The sequence below is a fragment of the Thermobia domestica genome, chromosome 9 (genome assembly GCF_964235325.1).
Source record: "Thermobia domestica chromosome 9, izTheDome1.hap1.1, whole genome shotgun sequence".
In the NCBI taxonomy this organism is placed as follows: domain Eukaryota; kingdom Metazoa; phylum Arthropoda; class Insecta; order Zygentoma; family Lepismatidae; genus Thermobia; species Thermobia domestica.
In genome coordinates this window covers 21,342,985-21,366,980 of record NC_137462.1, presented here as the reverse complement: position 1 = coordinate 21,366,980, position 23,996 = coordinate 21,342,985, and the positions used below count along the sequence as shown (strand labels likewise).

The window sequence follows — 23,996 nt, the reverse complement described above, 5'->3', positions numbered from 1 at the left end:
CAGTTAAATCTTGGGATACGTATAATGTACATAAAATTAGGAATAATAAAATTATTACGAACGAAAGTTTTTAATCGATATCTGGTTTAGTATTTTTATAATTGTTTTTCTTCTAAAAAAAATTAGAAATTGTTAGCTCGAAAAATTACATTTAAAATGTATATTTAATTTTCAATCTGCAAACGTTATACGTATGACGTACAGACTTATACAATAATGAGATCTAATTATTTGAAGCTCTATAGAGAAACTTAAATCACGTCATCAACATAACCTATAAACTAACCCTGGAATGGATTATTGATTTAACAAGTAAAAAACATATATTTGGTAAATATAATATCCATTAGTTGTTACAGCACATATTTTTGCCTCCTGTTAATCTCCAATAACACATTTTACGCGTCTTTCATTAAAATAATAATCATAAATTTAAATAAATAAACATGAAATTGGCATCTATACCACTTATTAAGAGACTTTTATTATCAATAAACATGATTTTTAATTTTCAAGTTTGGAAATCTCACATGATTAACATTCTCATTAAAAAAAAAAAAAACTTTTACCTTTTCGGTTTGTGTTAAAAATACAGCATTCATGACTAAACACTTAAGTTAGTAGCGTTGTAGACTGGATACTATTCACGGAAGAATTATGATCTAAGCTTATGATATTAAAAGAAACATATGTTAAGACCATTAAACTAAACTTTTTTGTTTTTAAAGAATTCGTATTCACGAATACCAATTGAATACTTCATACTACTGCGGTGCCCTTTTGTATTCATAGCAGGCTTGCCAACCATACGATAATTTATCATAATAGACAATAATTTGACCTTAATACTTTACGTGATAATGCCTTGCGATAATAGGTGAATATACGTTAATTTTAGAACTTACAATTTTTTGCAGTATACAAACATACTCACACACACGCACACATTGAGGTTTTTAACCCAATAGAGTACAATACTGCGTCAGTTTTCTTCTCATCTTGTTATTCAAAGACGCACAAAATAGACCTTTTTTTTTCCTAAAGTGCTTCTTTCGGCATGTCTATTACTATTACGCTATTCAGAGTTGTAATGTTAGTACGCCCGCTCCTCCGTTAGTCCACACAATAACTCTTGAGCGGAAGAAATTTTGATTTTTTTAAGTAACAGAATGCTAGAATGCTAGAATGCTAGAATTTTGATTTTTTAGTAACAGAATGCTAGAATGCTAGAATTTTGATTTTTTTAGTAACAGAATGCTAGAATGCTAGAATTTTGATTTTTTAAGTAACAGAATGCTAGAATGCTAGAATGCTAGAATTTTGATTTTTTTAGTAACAGAATGCTAGAATGGTTATCTCGGCCGAGTTCTTTAATGAAAAAAATAACATCTTAACAAGTAATGGCGACATACATTTGCCTGTTAGTGCACTCGATAGCTCATGAACAGAATGGAATTTATTCTTTTCTTTTTCAGCAATAGATAACTAGAGCGGTCATCTTGACCGATTGTATTAACGGAATAAATCTGCTAAAATCTTACCATTTAACGGAGACTTATGTTTGTCCGTGCACACTATAAATCTTAACAAAAAGGGATTCTTGAATTCTGTTTCTTTTTGCAATAGATAGCCAGAATAATTATCCCGACCGAGTTCGTTAACGAAGTCAGTTCGTTAACATCTTAACGGGTAACGATAACTTACGTCCCTCCGTTACTCCACAGGATAACTCTTGAACGAAAGCAAAATTTTGAATTCTGTCTTTGCAGAGGTAGTTGAAGTTTCACATTTCACCATTGAAAGGCAGAAAACATCCTTCAATAGTTGCCATCTACCGGACGAAATAGAAACTTCTTGTGCGTGATCCTTTTTACTGTCAACCAGAGCCTATTCTCCTTCGTATTTCACGTTCCTACTTCTTGTCTTCGTTAATAACTAGTCTACAGTTCTACTTTCTTTTCTCCTTCTTTTATATTACTTTTATCTTTTTAACATTTACTAGTTGCCTCTCCCTCCAAACCTTCAATTATATACAGGGTGGCGCATGAATAGTTGACATATTTAAATATTAGATGCTACCTTTATTAATAGGATTAAAGTAATTACATTAGAAGTTACTGGTCACTACATTCCTAGCAAAGTATTTTAATGCAGCACATATTCAATGTGGGCGCTTTTCCACCGAATAACCTCTTGAAAGTGGCTGCACGTGCTTGTTATCACTCTTGGACACACCTGACTACACAACTGCAATATACGAGCTCGAATTTCCGAAACATTTTGTGAGGTTAACCGGTAGAGTCTGTCCTTTAAATACCTCCCATAGGAAATAAGTCAGAGGGACTTAGATAAAAAGACAAGCTTTCGTTCGCTGCAATGGACAAATATGTGTTCAATCCAGGTTTGCAATAAGCTTAATTGTCACTCCACGCCTAACGATGAATTTAAGCGACCTTGTCTATCGGTATTTCCAGGGACTGCAAAAGGTGTTTGTGTGTTGTTTTTAAATTTAAACAAGAAAATATTTTTGTCATACTCCAACAATTACGTATGCCAACTATTTGTGCGCCACCTGGTAGGAATTTCTATTCCATATTCTTTGCAGCATTTTAATTTCATTAGACTCGCTTTCCATTAATGATCAAAGTACGCCATTTCATTTCCTTTTAGGGCTGTGAAATTTACTTCCAAACTCTTTGGTCAAGCACTGGCTCGGCGTATAAAAGCGACCGTGTTGTATGCCACGGAGACTGGGAAATCAGAGATGTATGCTAAGAAGCTAGGGGAAATTTTTGGCCACGCATTCAATGCTCAGGTGAGTTTATAGTTAAACCAAAGTTAAATCGTATTGGAATATATCACCTTCAAACATTTATAGTAAACATACAAGTGTACTTGTATAATATTAATAAACATTTGAACTATATATATGTAACATTTGCCGTTGAAACGAGTTATTTCCATATAAAACCTAGACATTTACCACTGCAAAAACTAAAAGTAAGTGTCATTTAAACTATCTGTTAAATTAGTAATGATTATCTTTCGAAATCTTTTCTCTTATATAAAGAAAATTACTATGTACTGTTCATTTCAGATTGCATCATCTGGTGACGACAACAATTACTACCACAACAGTGTTATGCATCAATTGACCAAGCGCGTTCAATATTCTGAGATATTGAAAGAAATAAAAACCCGTTCCCATTACGATCCAGTACTTGGCGCTTGATCGAATAGCTAATCCTGAACGGTTAAACAAATAGTAAGATTTCAAACTATTTTTTTAGACATTATTTACATTGTTTCCTATTCACTGATGTAAAAATCTCGAAAATCGCAAAATGGCGCTTGGTCAATTGTTGCATAACACTGTTATTTACTAGGATCACGGAAGTGGAATTATAAGATTGTAATTTAACCCCTTACGTAGCAGTGACATCCATGTGGATCCCATGAAAATGTATCCCTTACGAAGGGTCTTATTAATCCTGGGGATGATGAAATTTGTTAGTGGGTATAAGGCAAGACTTAGTTCTACTATTTCTTCTTAGGTGACAGCACCTTACTGACAGAAAAGACAAAAATGTATTGTCTCAGTAGATGACAGGCCTAAAGGATCATTTAATTACAACATACATGTACTTGTTTCGACGATAAACAATTAAAAACTTCGAGATCGGAAAACATTTGTCTTTGATATTTAGTCAGTATTGCCAACCCTGACGCAGCATAAAATCTCTTCAGAACTTCAGAATTTCACTTTTCAACCCAAATATTCCACAATGCCAATAATTGTTTTTCAGTAATGTAAATGCTCTCCTCACGCGCACACAATAACTATGCCCTATGTAACGGTCTAGACAGTCTTTTAGCAGTAAATGAAATCGGTATTACAGCACGCACATAGGAAAATGACACCTGGAACGCGAGGGGTGAGTATGTTTGTTCCTCTGCACAATAACTGTTGAAAGCGGAGTTTGTTTCTTTAGTTTAACGTCCCAAGATTATAGAGTGAGGCTAAGGGAAACGGTGAACATAAGATGAATGATAATGGCAGAATGAAACTGAGAGGAAACTAGAGAATCCCGAGAAAAACCACATATACGGAGTGTATTCACATTAAAACTCACTTGGTAGGAGCTGGGATCGAACTAGGGACCACACGCCGCCAGATGTGAGCACTTTACGAAAGCTAAGTTTTGATTCTTTTTTTTTCTTTGCAATTGATAGCTAAAACGATGATCTCGGACGGGTTTGTTAATCAAGATAATCCGTTAACATCTCTGGTAACGGAGACGTTAACGGTGTCTATGCATATCCCATTTCCTGCTATTGAAACAAAGATAATAGAAGTTATACATCGCTCCGTAAGATGCCAGGATTCATCATCCAGCTATCGATATCTACCGGATGAAATTGTAACTTCTAGCGCGTGATCCTTTTTACTCGTTATTTTGGCTAAAAGAGACAGATGTTTAATGGAAATGAATGATTATGAAATACTTAATGGAATAGTGATGTAGAATCAAGCGGAACAACCCCGATTAAACTCACGGAGACAGTGATGTGCATAAAAAATTCTGACATGGCGTGGACGGAAGCATGAACCCTTCACGCCAGAAATGAGAGTTCTACCACTGAGCTACTGTACCGCCATTACTTTATTATTGAATTATTATGCTCCTGTTATCTAAATGATTACATATGAGCCATTTGTACACACGATCACGGATTCGATTCGCAGTGGGGTGACTTCAATTTTCTAATTAGTTTTAATATCATGAAATGACTTGCTAGCTCCATGAACTAAGAAGTTAACTGCCTCGGTGTATAGACATTCAGAAATGACAGCGTCGATGAGGGTTGATACGTTGACTATATATATATATATATATATATATATATATATATATATATATATATATATATATCGCATTTTATAACCGTCTGGCAGGCCGTAGCCACTCGTGGATGTAATGGCAAGAATTTACTTTTCCCTCAGAAAAAAATGTATACCAATGTTGAAAAGAAATACGCCTCTAATTTTGTTCACATTCGATTATACTGTTTTATTGAGTATTTTATAATTAAGCTATGTAAGAAAGTATGAAGTAAGGCCTTTTTTTTTTTTTTTTGCACGCGGCTGCTCAATAACCGCGCGTTTTTAATTACATTAATTCAAGTGAATCTTTCTATCCACAGAGGTTCGGTTAGCCAGACGCCTGCAGCGCTGTTCCTCCTCCCCATCCCCACGGACATAACCATATTTTCGGTTGCTTCTTGTTCTCTGAAGTTTACGACATTCTAAAGTGGTTTAGAAAATATTTCATTGTTTTTCCTCCCAATTTCCTATAAGCACCATCAACATATCTAGCACTGTTTTTTTCTTTCTGTCTTTTTTGTTTACATATGGCCCGCGTTGGCTCAGTGGTGGAACGTTCCTCTCCGTTTCATGGGTTTCTCGGTTCGATCCCAACTCGCGCCAAGTGAGCTTTGTGGTGGACAAACACCGCGTGGCTAGATTTTCTCGGTGTTCTTCCTTTTCCTCACACTTTCTTCATTCCACCATTTCATTCATTTCTCATCATCCCCATTTCCTTTAGCCTAGCCGGAATAACTGTGGCACGTAAAACTTAAAGATTTCATTATCATTTCTTTTTTTACAGAACTTTCTACTCTTGTACAAGTAATAAAGAACCAAAGGATAAATTTAAGCCGATCGTAATACTCTCATGGGTAGGTCGGGAACATTATATTGAACTCATCATTGCACTTAAGATACACAGACACAAACCGCAGTTGAAAACGCCATTAGCGGATCCGCGCTGGTTGAACTACTGCGTGCAGAAAGGGTCCTTATATTTAAGTATTTTTAGTTACAATAGTTTTTACATAAAATAACAGAGGATATTTGTCTTCCAAAACAAGACAAATGCATAATATCAAACATAAAGGTCGCTATAATTATACTAATTGAACTGCTGAAGAAGGTAAGTGAAGGTATGGTTCAATTTCTTCTATAAGGAATTATCTCCCGTTCTCACCTTTCATTAATATTTTCTATATTTCCAAATAATCAAATATTTGAAGGAAAAATATTTATTATTTGTTTATGTTCGTTTCAGGTGTATTGCATGGACGAATACGATATGATTAACATTGAACATGAGGCTCTGTTGTTGGTTGTAACTTCCACTTTTGGGAATGGTGATCCACCAGAAAATGGAGAGGTAAGTTTATTATTATTATTATTATTATTATTATTATTATTATTATTATTATTATTATTATTATTATTATTATTATTATTATTATTATTATTATTATTATTATTATTAATAATATTATTGCTGTTTTGCTTGTCAATCTATTTTTATTTAGGGGCGAAATTTTTTTACAAGGGAACTTTTTCTGGTGCCACACGAAATGTGGAACGAGACTATGATCAATCGATTTGTGTTAGTGAACACGAAAATCCATTTCTACTCTCCATCTAGGTACTTGACCATGTTCATGATACATTACTATGCTATTCCCTTCAAGTCAGGCTCGTATGTGTTCATACCTTCTATGGAACTTTTCTCCTACGCTATACTCCACACTTACCCACCCTACTCCTCTGTCGTTACTCGCTACGCATCTGCCCTCACTTGTCAGAGTATTGTCGAATGTAATGTCACATTGTACAGGGTTGTATCCAGAAGTAGTAGGACTGATTTTTTCCCGCGCGCGCGGAGCAATGTAGGGGGAGTGCTGCAAGGCCGGATGTTATGGAGGGGAGCCTTGGGTCAGGTGTCAGTCGCCTGCGTGCGTTTAGTTGAGTGTGGACCACTGTGTTAGTGACCTCCTGTTGTAACGCCTCGTCCTCAGTTGCGATGGAGTGAAATTTGGAGCAGCGGTACGCCATCAAGTTTTGCGTCAAACTGGGAAGATCAGCGACCGAAACTAAGGACATGCTTATGCAGGCCTACAAGGAGGATAGCATGAGCCGTTCCTCGATATTTGAGTGGCACAAGTTGTTTCGGGAGGGGAGGGAGCTCGTCGAGGAAATCGATGTTGATTGTATGTTTTGGTCATCGTGGCATTGTCCATAAGGAGTTTGTACCTCCCGGACAGAGTATAAGTGCAAGATTTTACGTGGAAGTGCTCACATGGCTTCGAAATCGGATGACACGCATGCGACTAGACCTGGTGGGGAAATGGAAGCTCCACCATGACAATGCGCCTTTCCACGGCTCGTGGATTGTGAGGGATCTCCTGACCAAATTCGGAGTTTCCACGTTGCCTCAGCCCCCTTACAGCCCTGATGTGGCACCGCCGAACTTCTTCCTGTTCCTCCGTATCAAGAGGCAGCTCAAGGGGCATCGTTTCGACTCGGTGGAAGCGGTCCAAGCAGCGACAACGAGGGCACTGAACGGCATCCCGGAGGACGACTTCCAGAAGGTCTTCGCGACCTGGAAGGCTCGCTACGAGAAGTGTGTGAATGCCCAAGGGGCCTATTTTGAAGAGTATTAAGTCGATGTACCGAAATGTTCAATAACGTTTTTTTTTTTAAAAAAAGAAAAAGTCAGTCCTACTACTTTTGGACACGAGCCTGTATGATTAACTGCGCTTCTATGCATATTTTTATCGAACGCGCGCCATATTTCGTTTCATTATCCAAACTTGTTGTGTTGGCAGTGCCCCTATTTCCCCCATAAGCACAGAACGGTTGCGATCGAGGGTTTTTCCCGCCTATGGATTTTCGTGTTCACTAACACAAATCGATTGACCATAGTATCGTTCCACATGTCCTGTGACACCAGAAAAAGTTCCCTTGTTAGGATTGAAGTTCTTGTTCGTGTTCAAACGGTGAACGTGCTTGTTTTCTACACTCGTAGTCATGGGTTCGATTCCCAATAGGGGTATGTACCCCAGATACAAATCCCTTTTAACAGTAAGTAAGTTCATCTTACATAGCTCCGCTGCTAGGAAGGGACGTAATACTCCAACTAACCAATTATTTAAGACTGAGTTGAGACAGAAATTTTAAGTGGCATTAGAAATGGCACTTGTGCTTTTTTTTAAAAAAATATAAACAAAGCTCTTGGTTTTAACTACGACCTAAGTATATAAGCGTTCTATCGTAAGCTACGAATCATGGTTACTTATTTTTATTACGACCTATAATATACGTCTCAAGTTGCTATTTTAGTATTCAAAATTCGATCTTAGTAGAAGAAAAGCAGTAGAAATCATGGGAAATATTTCTTGATGTGGCTTCAGCATTGTAGGAATGGATTCAATTTACGCCCTTGTTTTTTAGTTGATTCCGACCCCTTCTTTTACTATTGGATCTCGGAAGTCCGTTGTAATTTCACATTGTCAACCTAAACTCACTTGTTCTCAAGATCATTGTGAAATTTCAGTGCTGAAATGAATCATGTGTATTTACTTTTGGATAAAAAGCTTCTCATAGCCAGATTTTACTTAGAACCCGAAATTATTAAAAGCTTCATTTTAGATAGGATTAAGCATAAATTAAAATGGCTAAATGATTTAGAATTTAGATTTTTGGGCTTTCGGCATCTGTGACCATGTTAGCCCGTCACGTTTGAGGGATGACGTCCCTCGGCGAGCACACTATCCGGGAATAGGGAAGGAAGAAAGGATTGGGGAAGGAAGGAAGCGGCCTGGGACCTATATGTTAAGTATCACCCCGGCATTTGTCTGGTGTGAATAAGGAAAAACCCAGGAAAACCGAAGGCGAGAACGTTAGTGCCTACGCTACGTGGGGCCCCTTCAGGCTAAAGGAGACGGGCGATTAATGAAAAGGAAGGATTGTGAAATTAAACTTTTATGTTTACATTCCGGGATGGAACTCGGTACCATGTCCACCACTGGAATCCTGAATTCACATCAAAATTCATTCTTATAGTCCTGAATCCATATTAGAATTCATCCTTGAGATCCTGAATCCACATTAGTATTCATTCTTGGAATCCTGAATCAAAATCCAAATTCATTCTTGGAATCCTCAATCCAAATCAAAATTCATTCTTGGAATCCTGAATTCACATCAAAGTTCATTCTTGGAATCTTGAATCGACGTCAAAGTTCATCCTTGGAATCCTGAATATACATCAAAATTCATTCTTCGAATCCTGAATCCACACCAAAATTTATTCTGGAATCCTGAATCTACATCAAAATTTATTCTTGGATTCTTGAATCCACATAACAATCATTCTTGGAATTCTGGATATACATCAAAAGTAATTCTTGGAATCCTCAATCCACATCAAAATTCATTCTTGGAATCCTCAATCTGCATCAAAAGTAATTCTTGGAATCCTCAATCCACATCAAAATTCATTCTTAGAATCCTGCATCCGAATCCAAGTCTTGGAATCCTGAAATCATTTCGAAATTCATTCTTGGAATCCTGAATCCACATCAAAATTCATTATTGGAATTCTGAATCCACATAAGAATTAATTCCTGAAATCCTGAATCTACATCAAAATAAATTCTTGGAATCCTGAATCTGCATTAAAAGCAATTCTTTCAATCCTGAATCAACATCAAAATCCATTCTTGGAATCCTGAATCCATATGAAAATTCATTCTTGGAAACTTTTGCGGTACTAAATCAATTTTAAAAGAAAACTGTTTTTCTTTATCTATAAGAATTCACACTATGATCACCAATGATAAAACGTTTCGTGGCTGAGCGGTTAGCGTACGCGTCTTTGGCGTGGGAGACCCAGGTTCAAAACCCGGCGGTAGCTCATGTGGTTCGGATTCCACGTTAATCAGTAGGTCCACTTCTCATATAGCCTCGCTGCTGGAAGGGACGTTAAAATCAACTCAACCAATGATGAAACGAGAAATGATAGGATAGTACCAGTTGTGGTTTAAATAGAGGAATGAGATGTACAAAATTTGTTCTTGAGACGGAGACATAGTTGTTGAGTGGTAGAGCGCTGATCTCTAATGCGAAAGGTTCTTAGTTCGGCATGTAAATCTGTGATGGACAAGACCATGTCAGTAAGTTTTCTCGGAGTTCTTCCATTTCCTCCCTCTTTTCCCTACTTCAATTCACTTAACAATTACCGTATTAACTTTAATTAATCATCTCACTCCTTTAAACACCAATTCATAATTGCGGGACGTAAAATTGAAAGATCTAATTTATCTTGATGCATATCAAGAAGCCATTTCTTGATATCTATGATCGTTTTTTGGTCTGTATAAGACCGATATTGAGACTAGAAGTGATAATTGTTTTCTACCTTTTTCCGGTTTGATAGAACTATATAGGTAAATATGAAATCACCGAAAAGGGATGATTGAACCACTTCCGGTTTGAATAAGTTTTCAAGGGAGGAAATAGAGCTAATTATTTGAACGTTCAATCGATTCCAAGAAACCACTTCTAGATCTCTCTTGCCATTTGTGGTCTGATACTTGTCGACAGATAGACGGACGGATGTATATTACCGTACTGTACTACAAAGCTTCTCATACTCAAGCATAAGATACTTCGAAAGTCTAAAACATAAATAACAATTCTTCAAAGGAGTTTGTTCGTCCATAGCGGAATCTCTAGTTCCATTCGATTGATTTCACTTCAGCTAGACATTTAGTAGCGAGGCTATACGAGACGTGGACGCACAGCTTAGCGTGGAATCTTGAGAGTAGCGAGGAATCCTGTGTGTAATGCTTTTGAAAATATAGCCTTTTCAAAACGAATGAATTATTTATGCTAAAAGTGTACTTTCAACACTTCTTTTTCCGTTAAATGAATTGTAATTTATCTTCTTGATTGTTACATTCATAAAATTTTAGGAAAATAAGATATGTATTATCGAAAAATGATTCATACCGATTAAAAGTTAGTTTAATCTCTCTAAAATCAACTTCGGAGGGGCACGGTTTGATCATTGGCCAAGTAAGATTGTGGCATACAACATCGTGCCGTGGGTTTTCTCGGAGTTCTGTTTCCTCCCACATTTTCATTCTACCAAATTATTCCATCACCATTCATTTGTCTTAACCATCCGTCTCCTTTAGCCTGACGGGCATCTTCGTGGGATTTTTAAACTGAGAGATTTAATTACATTTAACGTGGGATCCGAACCACATAAGCTCCTGCCGGGAATCGACCTTGGGTCTCCTAAATTTCTTGTTCAAGATGGATGTTTTGTAATCAATAGTTTTTATATCTTATATTGTGGAGTTTATCCGAAGCATTAACGCAAGAATGGTACATAACGGTGCGAAATTGATTTTAGATATGAAATGGAATGAAACCTTTCAGTTTCACGTCCACGATTATGCCCTTTAAGCTAAGGGAGAAGGATGATTAAGGCAAGTGAATGATAATGGAAGAATTAATGTAATGAGAATGTATTCAGAGTATTCAGAGAAAACCGACGAATCGATTTGTTCACCACAAATTTACTTGGTTGGGGACTCGAACCAGGGGCTCCACACACCAGAGATAACCGCCCTACCACTGAGCATCCGTGCCCTTCTGAAGTTGATTTACAGGCTGGAGCAACTTCTAATCGTTTCAAATCATTTATTGCTAAAACTTATTTTATTTTCCTAAAATTTTTATGAGTGTAACAATCTAGACGGTACATTACAATTCATTCAACTGAAAAAGGATTGATATTATTGTTTCCACAGAATAACTACTGAAAATATAGGGGGAAACCTATTAACGGATTTCTTTGCCTATAGCAAGTCATGAAACTCAGAGACTATGACTATTAATTCTATTCTAAAATTGTAGATTTTGTAGGCCAAGTTTGATCAAGAATATCCGTGTCTTGGAAAATGTAGAGCGGTGTTCCTTTGCATGGCTTATTGTAAGTTGGCTTTTACGAGCGCGTTTCTTCAGATCACATTCGCATTTTGAATGCTACTACGTTGTAGTATTTCCTTTTCTCGCTTTGGTTTATATAGGGTGCCCCAAAGTAGGTATACATTCCTGCATTGATCAAGTATAACATTCTAGCTTATGAGTTTATTTGCTTCAGCTGTTCGGAGCTTAAGCTCTATGTAAAAAAAAAAAAAAAAAAAAGCTTTAAGAACAAATAATAAAGAAACTGATAGATAACAACAAGAAATGATATGAAATACAGTGAGCTGATAAGTACGCAACTGTATACCTATTTTTGGGCCATCCTTTCAAACAATGGTTATCTTTCCATATTAGAACTTTTCAACTGATTTTGATATTACGATTATAAGAGATTTTTTTGAAGCCTTGGCAGAAATTGGAACGAAAAAAATGAGTACCTGTCAGTAAGAGAAAAGAAAATAGAAGAAGTGATTAATTTTCGGTACTTAGGTAGTATTATTAGACATGATTGAAGACGAGAATGCGAAATAAAAGCAGGAATAGAAATACCAAAGATTCTTTTAACTAGTGAAACGGGGGTCGCGATGGCTCAGTGGTAGGACACTCAGTTCTGGTGTGGGATCCCTTGTTAGATACTTCTCGCACCAAGTTGATTTCATGGTGGACGAACACGGTTGCATGCATCTTCTCGGTCTTTGCCCGCTTCTTCCCTCTATTATATTCTTCTTCTTCTTCTTCTTCTTATTATTATTATTATTATCGTTTCTGTTACTCTCGGAGCATAATTATGTGTAATTAAAAGAAACTAATAAAACAGGCATAGTCGTAAGAAAATTGCCCTTTATTTGAGTTGATTTTGAGTTTAATGTCCCTTACAGCAGCAAGGCTATATGAGACGGGATCGAACGAGACGGGAATCCGAACCACATGAGCTCCTGGCAAGAATCGAACCCGGGTATCCCACGCCAAAGGCCGTATGCTAGGCCACTTAGCCACGGAGGACTCTGTGTCCTTCACTTGATTTTTGTCTTATGTATTACTTAGGAACCAAAAATCAGCAAAAAACAATATTGCACAACTTTGTATACCAGATCAATGTCTACCTCTATACATAAACCCGCGCAGCGTTGTCGCTAACGCTCTTGTGTTTGGTGCGAGTGGCCCCGAGTTCGACTCCGTGTGAGGACACTTAGACAAAAAGTTGTAAAAGATGTAACAGGTTTTTAAAGTCAGTAATCTTAGTAAAATTTTTCCTACGTTTTCCTCATTCACATCAGGCTAATGCCGGGATAGTACCTAATATATAGGTCCCAGACAGCTTCCTTCCCTCCCCAATCCTTTCTTCCCTCCGAACTCCTTCGTGGCTAAGCGGTTAACGTACGCGCTTTTGGCGTGGAAGACGCGGTTTCGATTCCTGACGGGAGCTCGTGTGGTTCGGATTCCACGTAAATCAGTAGGTCCCGTGTCGTATAGCCTTGCTGCTGAAAGGGACGTTAAATTCAAAATCAACTCAGCCCTTTCTTCCTTCTGTTTTCTCAGATAGTGTGATCGCCAAGGGATATGTGTGACGGGCTAACATGGCCATAGAAATATACTTTCTAATTCTAATCTACCACCATACAAAGTTTGATTCAGTTCAGGTGACTTCTATTAAGTTCTTAAAATATATAATTTTTTATCATTGGTCTTTCAGGGAAAAACATATATAAAGGAAGGTAGGAGTCATTCTTTGGATAAAGATTATTAAAAAAAAAAAAAAAAAAAGATACAAAAATGTTTCTTGTGAAATATTACACTCTATGGATCAGAAATATGGATACTATGCAAAAGCGACGAAAGAAGGCGGGAAGATTGCGTAAAATAAGTGGGAAGAATGGAAAAAATGAGCTGAAAAACCAACAACAAAGTACTAGGAATAGTAAGAACACTATTAGTTGTAATTTATAAAATGAGAGAGATAATCTGGTTGGAGAATTAGTTCAGATTAAATTATAGGTCTAGTATGAAGGATGTAATACATGGAACGGTGAAATGAAATCTTTTAGTTTAACGTCCCACGTTTATGCCCTTTAGGCTAAGGGGGACACGATGATTAAGGCTAATGAATGATGATGGAAAAAATTAGTGGAATTACAGTTTGCGAAGAAACGGGAATACCCTGACAAAACCTATGGACACAACATCATCCACCTCAAACTTATTTGGCCGGGAATCGAATCAGGAACTCATGTACTAGAGGTAAGCGCTTTACCACTGAACCACCGTGGCCCCTGCATGGAATCGTGGATGCAAAGGGATGGTTTTAATAGAGGTGGTTTGTCCACATTCGTTCCGTGTAGCAAGAATAAATTGCACTTTTTTCTTTTCTACCGAAAGCGGTAGTTATATAACACTTTTCGGTTTCACTTCCGTTCTTATACCTTTACTAAAAGAGGTAGCTATATTACATTTCTGGATTGAATATTAGATTCTAATAGAGAAAGAGTTTCAAGACAAGCAATTATAGGAATTCAACGTCCCACGACTAGTTTCGATCTCTTCCTCGATATTCCTCTACTGATACGGAGATGGTTGATCTCTCATTTCCATTTTAGTGTTGGATCTTGTATTCCCCAAGATACGAGAAATTGCTCATCTCTTCTCAAAAACGAAACGAGAAGCAACTTTTAAAAAAATATCGAGACGAGATACATGACAATTCTCGTTTCGTTTTCGAGAAGAGATAGGAAATTTCATGAGTCTTGCGGGAAATACTAATTGAACCAAGTATTAGATAACAGGCACTGTTCTGTTGGTACACGATTCTAGTATTAAAAACTAAATATTCATAAAGTAATTTTACAAACCGAATGAAGAGTACTTATCGATTTTCTAAAGATATGCAAATCGATACACAATATATTCTAATAATAAATATGGTTTACATGTTGTTATATCACACCCTTCGTCGACCTCTCGTGACACGGAAAGACTTTGATAACTTCTAGATGAAATTAAGAAAATCAGGGTATACCCTTTGTACGCTCATGTCCAAAATAATTGTCACATATCTATGACTGTCTTCTTGTAAGAATGTAACATGACAATGATTTTGCAGGATACTTTTAATACCGATACTATGTGTACAATCGGGAAATGTATATTTGTGGCAAATGTCATAGGAAAAGAATTAAAAATACAAAAAGTAGAATGAGTAAAACAAAATGTTGCTAAATGGACAAGAAAGTTTTATTTTCGTTTTATTCTTCTTATTTACTGCTCATTTGACATGAAATTCACCACATACTTGTCTTTGTCGATTATACAGATACTAACAGTTTAAGAAATACCGGGCGAATTCGTTATCAAATTATATTTCTACAACAATATATTTATAGACATGCGACAATAATTTTGGACATGAGTGTACATAAATTAATGAAACGAGGACGAGAAAACTTTTTTCCACAGAGTCGAAACGAGACCAGTTAGAAGTGTTCGAAAATTGAAACGAGGCTAGATTTCTTCAACATTACGAGACGACCTTATTTGTCGTCTCGTCTTGTCTCGTAGACAACATTAATTGGATCCCTGTATGTTGATTACTTGCCGTAGTTTCACAATCCGCACCAAAACTCACTAAGCTAGTAATGTTGCATGTGATCATTTAGTAAGGGATTTGGCCTACAGAACGTAATGCGGTGTGTGAGAGTTAAGGCTTTGGCACACAGAATGGGAACTGCAAACTCCATCCGCAGCGGGCTGAACGCCTCCAATCAGTGTTTGTTAATATTGCATCATCCCTGTCAAACACACTACGGTCTGCGATAACAATCTCAACCAGGACGCAGGAGGCAGCGGTCAGTTGAGTTTGGAGTTAGTTGCTCGCATATTACGTAGCGTTCTCTGTTAAAATGGACAATGAAAAACCTTTAAACAAATTGTCAAACTTTCTCTTGCGGGAATCGGTCTTCTCCAGTTTGTTGTTAATTTCTTTATAGTTCGTTCCAGTAGACTATATAATTCTTCGAAACACTCATGAGATATTCGAAAGCAAGTGAAAAATCTATCTTCAAAACCTACACAACCTGTGATATTCATGTAATTGTTCTCGTCGTAAATTTATTTCCAGGATCTACTTCCGCTTTTTTGTGTGTTATTCATGAGAACAAATAAGACTAGCATTTTCACTTCATCAGAAGAACACCTCATACTTCCACATGTTCTCTTCTGAAGACAAAAGCGACTGACCTTTTTACCTTCCTGCACACCGTACCATGCTGCACTGTGTGTGAGATCACCAGATTGTAACCCACATTGGATTCACGACGTCCTGCCCGCAATCGCTGCCCGCATTGGCTTTTGCGACATCCTACCTGCAATCGCAGTCCACATTGGATTTCGCGATGTTCTGCCCGCAATTGCAGCCCACATTCTATATACCAAGGTCTTACAGTTTCTCAGTAGATTGCGTCAAGATAATTTTTATTATTAACTAGAAAAGTCCCCATTTTTAGCTTAGACTGGACAGTATCCAACCCTGCAGCAATATAGAGTAATGTAGGTTGTCTGAGTTGAGAAACTTCGGAGACACATACAGTACTTCTTGAACTTTCAGAACATAAATAGAAAATAAGAAAATAAGTCCTCGGTCGGTATTAAATTTACTGAATATCCATCTGTATGGAAGATTAAGTGACTACATGTGACTACTTTCTTATGTGAAAATCTGATGACACACAAGTTCTTTTATATATTAATAAAATAAGGATTGATCTCTATTGCTTATAGATTATTCCGTCACACTTCGAGATAATATCAATTTGTCAGTTTATGATCTGATTTCTACTAAGTTGTGCGGAAATTTCTGAAAATTATATTCACGAAATCTTTCTCCTACGAGAGGTAACTTAATAGTTTTCAAGCTTGGCTTGCGTCTGACAAGCGATGTTTATTGAATTACTGTGGCATCTCTTTATCACATAAATTTCATTTCTCATCCAAGTGATTTCTTGAAGACATAATTACTAGCATTTCTTAGCGCCAAGGAAGTTCAAGATCGTTATCTTCTTGTCAATAACAGCTTAATAAATGTCTTTCCATCATAAGTGGAAAACGTAATTTCACAATTGCGTTTAGTATCCAACGCTCTTTCTGATTTAAATAATAAATTTTCATGAGCTAAATTATCTTCTCATTAATTCAGTGTCTCTCCTCATCCACGCGGTTTCATCAATTTATAGTGACAAGATATTTAATTAATGAGATGGCTCTGACATTTATCAGGATTCTTTTTTTTTGTTTTATCACTGTTTTTCTTTTGACAAGAATATTTGAGAATGGGAGATTTTGACTTGCATCAATACATTTTGAAAGTAAAAAGCCTGCGATATACAGGGCTACCACAAATGATACATTCATTTTAAAAATACTTTATTACACATGAAATATTATTCATAAATATTACACATGAAATATATATGAAAAGAACCACATATTCACCAAGTTTATATACTCTCTACACATGTTCAATATGTGCCCATTCGATGACACGACACACGTCTGGACGATACTCGAACTCTTTCCATACATTTTGTAGCATAGTCCTGTCAATTGTCTGCATTGCAGGACTGATGCGTTCTTTGAGCTCGACTAAGGATTTCGGCAGTGGGGTAGGTACGAGTAAACATAATCTTTAAGTACCCCCACAGGAAGAAGTCACAGGGGGTTAAATAAGGAGATCAGGGAGGCCAGGTGCTTTTCCCCTTTACACAAGCAACCAATGTCCTTGAATTGAAGATACCACCTCAAAATGGCTTTGTTTACATGGCGGTTATTTTCGACACTCTCTTCTTAAAGCGCAGTGCACAGACGAACAGACGAACTTCTGGTATATTCAAGTACACGAAAACTTCAAGTACCTCCATTTTCGGCAGGTACTAATCCCGTACTGCCACACTGCACACTGCAAGACCCGATCAAAAAGATAATGGACTTGTGCTGCCACATAGTATAAACTTGCTGAGTTTGTGCTTCTTTTCATTTATCTTTCATGTGTACGTGTAATAGTTCTGAAAACTATTGGAAACTTAGTTTCAACATCGAAAAATGTGCTTCTCTTAAAAAGGAACCTATAAACCACATCTACAAAATTGGTCATCAGAACATTAATCCTGCCACCTCTTTCAGAGATCTTGGTGTTATCATTGACAGTAAGTTTACTTTTGCGGATCATATAAGCACAATATCTTGTACTGCTATGAGGAAATTAGGACTACTTTATCGCTTCACTGACATAAAAAAATCCTAATTACTTAAGCTCGTTCTATAAGTCATGTGTTGCTCTCACTATTGAGTACAGTTCTCCTATCTGGTCTATGGCCTGCTCTACTCATCTGAAAAAAAATTCTGTAATTAATCTTTTTAGCCATTGTATTCTACCGAGTATCTCACCTCCGAACACTTCCAAAAAATGACGTTTTAACACTTCTCAATATCAAACCTTCCCTAGTGAGAAACAAAATTTCTGACCTGATATTTTTGCATAAAATTGTAAATGGCCATATATCATGTGAACAGTTATTAAATCAGATCAATTTTCGCGTACCCGCTAGAACAACACGGTCTAGTGCTCTCTTTTACACTCGAACTGCGAGAGTTAATATTGTCCAAAGGTCCCTTCTAAACCGAATTGTTAGCACGTATAATAAGTTACCAGAAACTGTAGACTTTTTTTTCTAATAAGTATACCTTCAGATCATCTATAAATAAACTATCTTTGTAATGTTGCCATTGTACTGTACTATCTTGATTTCAAATTGTTATTCTATTGTTATGTTACATAATTGTTAAAATGTTCAATGTAAAATGGCCTAGTGCTTTATCTGAAACATATTATAAATAAATAAATACAGCCTTTACAAAACGAATTAATCATTTATGCTAACTCTGTATTCTGACTATTACTGTGAGAATACGGACTTTTTATCCTTAATGGTACTATATTTATATGTTTCTTTCTTTCTTTTCTTTTCCATATAGGTTTTCGCTCAGGCACTGTACGCTATGCGGATGAACGAAGAAGGCGTGAATGGTGACGTGAACAAATTTAGGTCAGTATGCCATGCATGCTAAATTAAATTTTTAATTTTGTTTCCATAATCTTTGTTTCTATTATTAATCTTACCGTCAATTCTGTGAAATATGTTATAATATAAATTTTAAAAATACTACGTTTATATGTTTGTGGTCAAGAAAAGTTTATATTTTTGTCGCCAATTCTTTTGACAATGATATCTCGGAAACCACAAGCCCTAGAAAGATGCCGTTTTCACTGATCGAGTGCAAATGTTGTGTAAATTGTTAAAAAAAATGATATGAAATCTTTGAGTTTTACGTCCCATGGTTATGCCGGTTAGGCTAAAGTAGACGGTGATAATGAGTAATGAATGAAATGGTGGAATGAAGAAAGTGGGAGGAAACGGGAGAACCCCGAGGAAACCCACGCACATGGTGTTCGTTCACTACAAAGTTCACTTGGCGATGGCTGAAGTTTTAATTAAATATATTTTTAATGGCTGCTATTTCTTTATTACATTTTTAAGGGTACACTAGAAGTGTTGAAATTTTAAAAGTAGGAATGCATCATATCCTAGGATTTATACATTCCAACACCACAAATTTGTATGCGGGGTTATTATATCTCTTCGGCGTTTGTTTCATGACCATATGATAATGAAAAACGAAGGATAACCATTTCTCCAGTCTAAGATGAATCTTTATTATTTGGAGTGTTTTGCCCAATGAACAATATATACCACTGATATTATAATTAATTGTGCGTGTAACGTATTTGCTTACTAAATATTGCATGGAAGAAGAAAGAAAACACTGATCAAACATGAATTAGAAACTCCAACCGGAAGTAGGCTCAAATGTTCCAAACGGTGCGAGATATTGAAAAAAAAGTATTGAGAAAATCTCCCTTTTATGGTACTCCTTGACTATTTTTCTCAAGACGTCTGACACTTGTGTCTGTAAAGGGACATGTACAGATGTGAGGACTGTCAAGGAGATTCATGCTTATATGTGAATGATGCGCTGTGCAGAGAGCGTAGGTTCAGCTAGTTAAAGATTATAAAATTTCCTAAGTTCTACTGTTTTTCTAACTATTATGGTATTTATTTCTCTCAGCCGTCAAGCTACTAAATGAACCAAGATACTTCTGGTTTTTAGTTTCAGATATTATATATATATATATTGTGAGCGGGAGGAAGTGAGATTGCATGACATGAATAAATTACCAAAATAATTAATATTCGAAAATGCAAATATTGGAGGAATCTTTATCGGTAAACGGATAATTACTTTAAATTACTGCAACCTCCAGCCACAAAGTTAATTTATTAAAATTAGTTCAGTCGGTAGAGTCTAAATGAAATGAAATTAAAATTTCGAAAAGTAAAACAAGATTATTGTTTGCATGAAACTCTAATTTTCAAGCACTTTGTGGTTTTAACACCCATCCTGTATGCGAAAGGTACCCAAAATACGCTCATCGTATTTACGACTCGTTGATAGACCCAGCTTCTGGCCTGAAAAGGAAACAAGATAGACAAAAGGGTAACACATTACCTTGCGGCCACACTGCAAACAAGAAAAGAAGTCAAAATTCCCATGGAAATCCTGTTTACTGCATCACTTCAATAATTCCAGATGCACAAAATATTTTATATTACACCAGAGCACTCGCGCGCGTGGTCTCGCTATGAGACCTGAGAGAAAAAAGAAAAAAAATATAAATATTTCCTTTTAAAACTTCTTTATCACACTTTTGAGCTCTGAATTGTAATCGTTCGTGCACGTTTATGGTTATTGCGCCGCCCTCTTCTTACTTGCAGTGTCTCTGCTTTCACTATGGTATGCACTTCCTGGCAGGATTTCTTCCGAACTTGGGGACCATGCTCCTTTCCCTCCTGTCGTGCTGCTAGGCTCTTTCTACCGTCATCTTTCCTCTGACATTTGATTCCTGCTACATCAGTGGCGGTTCAACAGGGTAGTCCTTTGTGCGATAAAACTAGCGAATAGGTTATTGTGTGAAGAAAGTTCTCACTAGACTGTCATCATATGACGCACTGCCGTTATATAGCACTAAACCCGCCTACTTAATACAAGCAAAAAGGCTCAGTTCTTGTATTAAACTGTATTTAAATAAGCTTTGCTATAAGATAGCATTGGACACTGCCTAAAATCCGGCATTGAGTTTGTCTTCTTTAATGCTGTTACTAACTTTAGTTTTCACTGTAAGTGACGTTATCAGGTGATATGGCGTGTGACGTAAAAACGGCAAATGTTACTACTTGTGCGAAGCACTTCACAAATATATGGTAAAGCATTGTCTCTTCCCACTAGTAACTTTTAATACATTTTGCACTTTGTCTTATATCACCTCGAAGATTTTTGTAAAACGCACTTTTGTAAATGTTAGCGCTACCTCCTACGCACTCATTCCACTAAGAGAATATTAGTTCGGCGTAAACGAAGAATTACCGGAGGTAAATTGCCTATTAATGCTCATTTCCAAGCACACACGCACTAAGTATAGATTTGTAACAAAACACTGTTATTTCGAACACATAGGTGAATGCTACAAAGTTTCAAGTAACTGACGGTTAAACAAGACTCCGAATTTCAGTGTTCGATGTTCACTATATCGCGATTCAAGAGCAACTGTCCTTCCTGGTTGTCCCCTGTAATGTTATATTCCTTCAAGGTTCATTGTTTCTTCTAACTTTTGGGTTGGGCCTATCCACTATAGCCCGCTTCACTGGAATAGGGGTGAAAGGTACGTCCCTCACTTGTGAGCTTCCAGTGACCTAGATAATTTTATATACAACACTTTTTCATATTATTTTGCACTTTGTAGTTCACTCCAATAACATCGTTGACAGTCACTATGAGTGTTTGATAGCTTAATAATCAAGCTTCAGTTTAGTATATTACACTCACTCACACTGTGCTGTGTTTACTAAAAATATTAAAATAAACACCAAAGTTATTCAAACTTGGTCACTTGACATGTTTACTTACACAACTTGACAGGTGGTACCACCTATCGGCGACACCAGGAACTGTTTGTACAAGTGACATTGAATATTGAAATTACTGAAACTGATGCATTGAAGGATTGTGCTTATTAGTTGATTACTTATGTTAATTAAATAATTTAAATGAGCTACACTAAATGCAAACAAATTAAAATGACTCTAAACAAAGCTGTCGTAGCCTGACACATTATGATAAGCATTATAGAACTGTTTGGGAGTTCGCTTCTCTCTTGCAACAGTATTGCATCTCGTCTAGGTTTAAAAAAAAAAACTGAGGTTTGTGTTTAGTCTCTCTGAATACCTTCCACAACCATTAACTAGGCCTAAAACTGCCATTAGTACAAGCCATTTATATCAAACCAAAATATATATCGAGCTAAATATATCTAAAACTACGGAAACACCCAGAAAGTTTATTTACACAGCAAAATTACATAACATCACACATACTATTATCAGTGGAGCATACGACAACTATCTTTTGACAGAGACATCTAGCGGATGTCACGGAACAATTACAAACAGCGTTCTAGACAACTACCACTATAACTCAAGTGGACTCATCCATAATTTTGAAATTGTCAACTTCCCTTTCTCTGAGAGAGTTCCGTTGACCAAGGGACGCTTCAAGAGTCTAACATGCTAAAAGTAGGCGTGTCTAAAAAAATAGCACCTCTTTGTATCCTGCATTCTCTCATCGATACGCTAAAAATTTTATGATTTTGAAAGCATTGTATTCGTGGACTCTATGTCGCTATACTGGCAGGGTATACTACTACTTACAAATACACTAGGAAGTGATACTAGCTATCCATACATGTGACAACTGGAGCTTATAGGTATTCCACCCATATAGAGATGGTTACCTTGTTTCCTGTATTTTCTCACGACGTGGGAGATCAAGACTCCGTTAGAAACACAAGCTATCTTTAAAGTTTTTTTTTCTGTGAGCCTTCGCTGCTTCTCTGCCAGCCAAATATCGTATCTGAACTATAGAGTTTCCTCTCTTCTTCGAAGTTAATATTAATTAATATCAAAATATCATTGCTCCAATCTGATGTCTCATCCGGTTGTCATCCAATGCTCATTTACATAATCAAAATACACAATATATATACATAAAAATACCAATAAAAGATACATGCTCCCGCTGATACGTATGCTAATTCTATTAAACTTGATATGCAAATCACTAATTAAATTGTAATAATATTCATAATTTCACGCAAAAATTAAACATGTAAATCATCTTAAGACACAGATCATGTGACGTTCACATTATTCCCCTCCTAAGGAAATGCAACCGTTAATCGCTTAATCGTTGCATTTTCCTAGAAGAGGTTCCAATATACTTTACGTAAATCACATACATATTCCGTATTTACTAAACTTTACACAAAATTTCCCTAAATACATAAATATATCCTAACACTAGTAACATATAACATAATCACTAATAAATCATAATTACTTAATAAATTGTTGCACAATACTAAAATTATCTCTCTGCATTGGCTAACAGTATTTCTTCTGCAATGTTACACTCAGCGCAACAACTCGCTTGTCTGCCAGACGTAAGGAGGTGCGTCTGTGAGAGTAAACATCTTCAGCTGTCCTGCCCGTGTGACGTGCTGTGTTTGCTTCTTTTTCTCCTACGTCATCAGGTCAGCTGTGTCCTGAGTAGGCGTGGCTTCACGCTGTACGTATTTCTTCAGGTGAAACACGTTCCTCTTCATTAACACTTCTCTCGTCTCAGGATCACCGAGAACGCACACATTATTCTGTGTTGTGGAGAGTGTGATATAAGGTCCCGTGTATAAGAGAAGCATTTTCTTCGTTATGCCAGAGAAAGCGTCAGACTTGGGAAAAGCTCTCACCAGTACCAAATCTCCAACCTTGAAACGCGCTGGCTCGCGACGTTTATCGAAGGCCTTCTTTCTCCGCTGTGCTGACTTCTTCAGATTTCTTGCTGCTAGCTCGACGTAATACTGCAACGATTTGTGTCTCTCAACCTCTGGGATCTCGAATAATCTCGCTAATTCTCTAGATGGTGA

The 23,996-nt window shown here is 36.7% G+C and overlaps 1 protein-coding gene across 1 annotated transcript in view; it reads left to right on the top strand.

The window, feature by feature from the left end:
- Nos (Nitric oxide synthase) overlaps positions 1-23,996 on the top strand; it is a 560,518-nt gene that overhangs the window by 441,632 nt on the left and 94,890 nt on the right. The window contains exons 11-13 of the mRNA XM_081770724.1: positions 2,671-2,815; positions 6,129-6,233; positions 18,878-18,948. Coding sequence (XP_081626850.1) covers positions 2,671-2,815; positions 6,129-6,233; positions 18,878-18,948 — 321 coding nt within the window. The remainder of the gene's footprint in view (positions 1-2,670; positions 2,816-6,128; positions 6,234-18,877; positions 18,949-23,996) is intronic.